The sequence below is a fragment of the Amia ocellicauda genome, chromosome 23, assembly GCF_036373705.1.
Source record: "Amia ocellicauda isolate fAmiCal2 chromosome 23, fAmiCal2.hap1, whole genome shotgun sequence".
Taxonomy (NCBI): domain Eukaryota; kingdom Metazoa; phylum Chordata; class Actinopteri; order Amiiformes; family Amiidae; genus Amia; species Amia ocellicauda.
The window spans coordinates 10002991-10010731 of NC_089872.1; the positions used below are offsets into that span (position 1 = coordinate 10002991).

The window sequence follows — 7741 nt, forward strand, 5'->3', positions numbered from 1 at the left end:
AACTAAACTACTCTATTTCTGTCCAGTCTATATCATCGCAGGAACTCGGTCATAACACCTGTCCTTTGTCTCTACCGTCTGCCAGCTCTTCACTAGTGAGGGCACCTCCCAAGGTCTCCTAAATATCGCTTGATAGGACTTCATTCTCCAGAATCTTTGAGTAGCTTTTAGCCAAAGAGTGAAAGTAGGACCAAGTTGAATTCACTCATGTCTCAAGGGTGTGAGCATGATAAATCAGTCTTATGAATATGGGCAATGATCTAAAGATATTAATGGGCTTAATACCGAGCCAAATTCTACATCCATATAGATAGATTTAAAACAGATTGGTTGTTACTCCTAGGTTATCAAAACCTAGATTAAAAGTAAGGCATGCATACAACAAAGGCCCAAATTATCCATTGTGGCCATCGTTTAACAAACAATTTCCATATCAGCTAGTCTTTGTATGCTGTAATTTATCAGTTTTGTTGGATTTGTCTGGAATGTCTCCCCGTATGAAATCAAATTCAAAGTGCTACAAAACCTTTTCAATACAAGCCTTACTGTTGATTCATCAGACTCTAAAAGCTAAAGTAAAACTTCTGATACAAAAGTCTGATACACCAGTTTTTGTTAAAAAGGTAATGTCAATGCCACCTTCACCAGGACACATCTTACAGGCTACTTAAGCCTTGGTGGCTCTGGTAAAGGTAGCCAAGTCTCTTCAAAGAATACCAATGGCATTAGGCACAGAGCACTAGAAATTTAAGGAGGCAATACCTCCAATCCATTGGATTTATTTTAATGCGACAAAATTGGAAGTTTTCCAAGTCACATATATACCAGGACACCCTCATCCAACTGCCCCCCCCCCTCCCCAAAAGGCTTCAATAAGTGAGAGATTTGATAATGCAAATGATACAGCTACTTCCAGAAAACAATGACATTTATTACACAGCAAAATCCATATAAGGCACATTCCATACATCTCAAAATAGCTGAAGCTTTTGTTAATTTTAGAAAAAGAAAAAATAATATCCAAGAAGCAGGATAACAAGAGTAATAACTGCTAAAGATGTTTGAGTGACATCAATAGCAACTATGAAAGACCCCAGCAACAAAAGACACCGAATATCAATGTGAAAACTATCCCTACAAATGGCAAGACAGCAGGTGCTGCTTTCAAAGACAATGTGGCAAGGTTTATATACTGTGAAACTAACCTGGCTTCCTTAAAACAAAAACAAAAAGGGACATTGCCGTGTAAGACAAGGTGGAATACTGCTGTACAACAGTGAGAGTGGCTTGTTCTCTGGACAGATCACATCCTGCAGTTTCTATAAATGATGCATAATTTTCAGCATTGAAGACTCTGGTCAAATGACGGGTCACTAGACGGGTTTCCCTTCAAATGCTACCACATGGGCTTTTAATACTTCTCTAAGGCAAGCACAGTCCTTGAGCTCTCCAAGCTCATTGACCTGCCAGTCAAACTTGATGCCTGTAGGATGACAACACAGTTAGCAGAATTCAGAAAATATACTATGCTTTCTTGTGGGGGGAGGGGCAGGGGGATTTCTGAGCAGTATGATAAAATTGCTGTAATGGCAGGATCTTAATAGTTGTAGACTTTGAATTTCCAGTGAAACAAAGATCTTTAACTGCTTTTCATTTCAGTTTGTAATCACTCACTTGCTCCTATTCTCCTTCCATACATTTTGTGCCAATACATTTATTTTGGGTTACAGGAACAGTCAAAAGATTCTTCAAGGTCACTGTGAAAGTGATAAATCAGAGCATCTGGCTATATGCAATAAATCCTAAAAATTCAAACCACTATGGTTATGTGCTTATGCTATAGACCACTTCATATCATATTGATGAATTACTGGTGTATGACTTAAAATCAACAATATGAAGTTACATTAATATTACTAATACATTATGCAATTTAGCAGTAGTCAACCCTAAGCTAATGCCTCAGAAGATTATTTTTTTGCCACTACAACCAAAGCTTTACCTCAGTGTGTATGGGCACTCTGCAGCACAGTGAACGAAACACAGGGTCTATGCATGCATTGACAAAGGAAAGCCTGACATAGGCCTGGTCATCCCATCCACAAGTCATTTTGATTTCAAAGTAGATTACCTTTCATTTTATCGCTTAATGCCTTCTTGGAGCTGGCGTAGAGCATCTTACTTTTGATTGCCGCAGTGTCAGGGACCCTGGATAATGGACAGAACAGAAAAAAGGAATCTATACTTGATGCCAAGTGTTAATCATTTGATCCTCCACTGGGGTGGATAATTGCCTCACTTGGCCACAGTGCAGTGGATCAAAGCAGCACCTACCACGTAATAAAGACCAGGTCCTCTTTCTTGCTTTCTTTGGTCTCATAGCAGGTGTCATACAAGGCATAGCGGCATTCTTTTTCTGGGAACTGGGAGATGACTCTCTTGAAGACATCTTCATCACTTTTAAGATCCCGGTTAAAAATTTGTTTCCCTTTATCCACAACTATCTCTTTCCCGTCATCACTGACGCGGAACAGAACCAGCTTTAACCTGTCCGACTCGCACTCCCCGGCCTTGCGGACCTTCATGCTGTTATAGATGTGGACCACCTCATCATTGACTGATATTCCTGAAGCCTGAAGGAAAATGAGACATGTATTGGATACAGACATCTTCTCATGCAACCGTTTTACCTCTCAAAATATGGTAGATGTGAGGGAAGAAATCTATCGGACACATGAATGTCTAGTTTAACAAAAGTTAAGTCTAAACTAATCCTTTCCTGGAGGGTACAACATAAATGTCATGGTTACACAATCCTGGTATACAGAGTAGTAGTGACCATGGACCATACATTCTGAACAAACATTGGAATCATCATAAATAAATGCAGTCCAGTGAAATGCCTGGTGTGTGTTATTTTGGCAACATTTAAGTAAATATACCCAGCCCTGAGTAGCATGTCATAAAGCAGGGCAAAGGCCTTCAATGCATTTGTGCTGCTTGCCACATGATTTGCTTTTATTTTTATTTTTTCACCAGACCCTCTTCAAAACCAGTTATGCAAAATTGCATGCCCAACCCCCCCAACATGCTCTCTCACAGGGTGTGACTTTCCTTACAACAGGCATCACTCCTTGTGTTTCTAAAGGACATTTTCATTCCAGATACTTCATTATACCAACACAGTAATTTATTTAAGCTTTTCCCTAAAAGCTCTCATCACCCATTTAGATAACTGGTTTCGCACAAAGCTATAGAGAATACTAAAAGGAAAGACTTGAGATTTACTAAAATATATATACATACACACACACTTGGCAAAAAACAGAAACATCCCTTTTTCAGGACACTTTTAAAGATATTTTTTGTAAAAATCCAAATAACTTTACAGATCTTTATTGTGAAGGGTTTAAACAATGTTTTCCATGCTTGTTCAATGAACCATAAACAATTAATGAACATGCACCTGTGGAACGGTCAATAAGACACTAAAAGCTTACAGACGGTAGACCATTAACGTCACAGTTATAAAAACTTAGGACACTAAAGAGACCTTTCTACTGACTCTGAACAACACCAAAAGATGCCCAGGGTCCCTGCAGATGTAGCCAGGGCAATAAATTGCAATGTCCGTACCGTGAGATGCCTAAGACAGCGCTACAGGGAGACAGGAAGGACAGCTGATTGTCCTCACAGTGGCAGACCACATGTAACACCTGCACAGGATCGGTTCATCTGAATATCACACCTGCGGGACGGGTACAGGACGGCAACAACTGCCCGAGTTACACCAGGAACGCACAATCCCTCCACCAGTGCTCAGACTGTCCGCAATAGGCTGAGAGAGGCTGGACTGAGGGCTTGTAGGCCTGTTGTAAGGCAGGTCCTTACAGACATCACCGGCAACAGCGTCGCCAATGGGCACAAACGTTCTGTGCGTGATTTCCTGCAAGACAGGAATGTCAGCGTCTGCCATGGCCAGCGAAGTCCCCGGATCTCAATCCCATTGAGCACGTCTGGGACCTGTTGGATCGGAGGGCGAGGGCTAGGGCCAGGGCCATTCCCCCCAGAGATATCCGGGAACTTGCAAAGCCCTGGTGGAAGAGTGGGGTAACAGTATCTCACAGCAAGAACTGGCAGATCTGGTGCAGTCCATGAGGAGATGCACTGCAGTACTTAATGCAGCTGGTGGCCACACCAGATACTGACTTACTTTTGATTTTGACCCCCCTTTGTTCAGGGACACATTATTCAATTTATTTCCATGTCTGTGAAACTTGTTCAGTTTATGTCTTAGTTAGAGTCTTTTTATGTTCATACAAATATTTACACGTTAAGTTTGCTGCCAATAAAAGCAGTTGAAAGGGAGAGGATGTTTCTTTCTTGCCGAGTTATTTTTATATTATTCCTTACTCTAATGTGACATTTTCAAGTTAAGAGTAAAGATACAGTATCCCTTCCTGTACAAGTTGACTTTCTCTCATTAACAGGAAGTGTTACCAACAGGAAACTTTCACTGAAAATTCTAATGCAATTTCCCTAACCAGACAGATGGGGACATGAAAACGGACATTAATGGGGAAGACGTGCTTTGATCTTCATAGGTCAGTAACAGACACCTCCCCTTCAAATTCAAAACATTAGTTTTCCTTGTGAAGACTGATCTTAAGACTTCGTGCAATGGAGGTGGTGAGGGTGTTTTTCATAATCTTGTTTTTAAGTTCTCCTGTTATAGATCATTGCAATGGTATGGTCTTACCGGTCTTATTCCATTTCAATCAAATACAAAAGAAGCAGCCAATATGGTTTACAACTGTTTACAACTAGTTGCAGATAGATTTGACAAGTTAATAAGCATTTTAAGTGGCTCAAGTGAAAATCAGTTTAACTCTTACTTAATCCCCAAATCACTGAATGATGGAGGTTTGAGTTACAAAAACTTTCACATAACTTAAAAAAAATTGCTTTAAACGTTTCAATTAAGGTTTCCTTTGATCTTACTTAGGATAAGGGTTTCAATTAAACACGCACATCCATCTACAATTTAGAACAAACAATGCCAGTATAATATATTGCACACAATGGTGACAAAACTTTGGAGGACATGCTGCAACAGCTCTCCACTCCCCTCTTCTGAAAACTATTGATATCGCTGCTGGTTTTCCTTCTTGCACTTTTTTTTTTTTTTTTTTTTTGGTTGCAGGGCTGCAACATTAAATTAGGGAGAGATTAGGGTGGGACTTGGTTATACTTTGACACTATAATTCGGACGTCAAATCCCTGTCCATACTCTAGGCTTGAGACGGACAGCAGTGGCATACCTAAAGTTGGGTGGAGCTGCTGCAGGACTGGGCTGTTATGCAATTCAGCCAGGATGCCATGTTCAGTCAGCCAGCTTCCTGCCTACTGCAAGATGGGTAATCTAGGTCTTCGCCATACCAAGTGACATTAAATGTTGCCCCTAAATGCAGGACAATAGCAAACAAAGCCTCTATGAAGGGACAAACGCATTCCAATTTTTTGTGTAATATTCTAATGTAGACCGTCTGTGCCCGTTAAATCAAGAACAAATAGATAGTTATAATTAACGTTGACAAATAACTAACTGGCAGTTTAAAGTGCAAGAAAGAGTGCTTTATTTATTTTACACCACATGAATCGAGCCAATGTAAATAATTCAGCCGTTTCTTTATCAATTCTGCAGGCTGCACTGATAACACTAATACAATATTGAACAAAGCATGAAATTATTCCCTTTTCACTTGTCAACTAATCTACATTTACAAATAAATTATAGGGTATGGAGGTCTATTATGCAAACATAGCTCACCCAAGTTATCCATTTGTTCTAGATTTGGGAGAGAGTTAATAAAGCAGGGCAATCTCAGGATGGAAACATGACGCTTCATTGAATTAGGAGAGGGCAAAACATAAGGGAAATCCAGACACTTGACAGCCCACATGCGTCCATGACTCGTCTTGAAACAGGATTTTGGACAATGGCTTGAAATAGGGAAAATCACTAGTATACAATGTTTTATTCTAAAAGTGAAATCCATAACCCAGTCATTGCGACCTTGTTTTTAAGTGCAATCCTCTGCAGACGTCAAGTGAAGGTAACACTAGTTGCGTTCGTGTAGCGCAGACGTCCGCAGATCTGCGCACATCTGCAGAACCTCCGCCGGATCATTGGTGGAGCCGCGCAGAACTGCGGAAATCTGCGCCACACGAAAGCGACCATTGATTGACGCTCAACTCTGCAAACTAGACCACGGGTAAGACATGAAGCTGGTGTGGACGGGATACAGCGCCGATATTTAAAACGTTAAAATACCTACTTATCTTCTACCAGCAATTGTTAAAGTGCGTTTAATTTTACAATATTAAAAGCTCTGACAGTCAGAGCTACTTGACTACTTTGACACGGCTCTAACTGCTGGAGACGAAAGCTAACCTGTACCTGCAGTGCGCTGCGCCTGGACAAGCCCGCAGTGGTGCGCATGCCTTGGCGCAGACAGCTTTACGGACGCGTACGTGGCGCAGATTTGCGCAGTTCTGCGCGGCTCCACCAATAGGAGCGTTGGGAATTCTGCAGATCTGCGCACTGAAATTAGTCGAACGCTTCCAAATAACTTTGAAAGGCCCTCAATACTAAACGAAGGACACAGTTGAACACATCCCATACTCGAGTTAACTGGGAAGTTCACGGCAGTAACACGATTGTGTAAACGGAGGGGTTGGGTTTAATGCGTTAACGGTGGGCTGTGTATATGGCTTATTGTAAAGCGCACTGAAAACAATACCCCGTTTCAATTCGGTAGAGGGTATGGAAAGGCAAGCATTTGAAGATATTTAACCAGCTATTGTGATCCATGCAATTGCAAGGGAAAACTCAATAAAACAGCAAGTTTTTCCAAAGAAAACCCATTTAGGCGATTTCACAATGGATGCTGAACTACTAAATAATGTAATAGAATATGCACAAAGGGTATGACGCACATAGGTTTAGTAGCCAGTATTTTTAGTAACATCTGAATGGATTTATCATTGGTAATTGTGGTTAAATACAATTACCCAATATATCCGTCGTCTGGCAACGGTGATCTCCCTCACGTACATGCATGAACTTGAACATTATTAGCTACGTATCGCAAAGCAAATATAACAGTTGGCGAGGGAATTCAAGGGTTTGCCATTTTAAACACTTTTGTTTGTGTGTTTGTTGGAAAGTTACCCCTGCTTTGATTGCAGTGGGGAAACACCAGCTTTTCGGAGTGCGCAGCAATGCATCAAACAACGCCAGCCTGTTTTGCATACAACTAGCCAGGACAGCTACCCACACATACATGTTAAACTACATGCTTAATTAATCCAACCAGCTTCCCCAAGCTCTTTAAATTGTTCTACCATAGAAACTTTTTTTTTTTCCCTCACATCTTCGATGATTTGTGAAGAAAACACTAAACTCCGTGAAACAAACCAAAAACAACTCAACGTTACATCTTAAAAGTACAGCGTAACCCGTTTTAAGTTAAAAAGCACCAACGGCGGTTAATAAAGCGACTTACCATTTTGAGCGGATTTGTGGGACAGCGCAGTGACTGGGGAAGGAGAGACAGGAGAGACAGAGCCGCCGCAGCTCCACCTTTAACAGATCAGAGGCGTGTGGCGACGCGCACTGGACACCTCCTATTTCCTGGGCAAGTTTTTTTTGGCCATCAATTGCCTTGAGGCCAGTTTA

The 7741-nt window shown here is 41.1% G+C and overlaps 1 protein-coding gene across 1 annotated transcript; it reads right to left on the reverse strand.

Annotated features, from left to right (window-relative positions):
• Positions 1-910: 910 nt before the first annotated feature.
• cfl1l (cofilin 1 (non-muscle), like) lies at positions 911-7722 on the reverse strand. The gene is made up of 4 exons (XM_066696872.1): positions 7569-7722; positions 2335-2633; positions 2132-2208; positions 911-1483 (listed from the first exon to the last, which is right to left on the reverse strand). The coding sequence occupies exons 1-4, from the start codon at positions 7569-7571 to the stop codon at positions 1374-1376; spliced, it is 489 nt and encodes a 162-aa protein (XP_066552969.1). The 5' UTR covers positions 7572-7722; the 3' UTR covers positions 911-1373.
• Between the last annotated feature and the right edge of the window lie 19 nt (positions 7723-7741).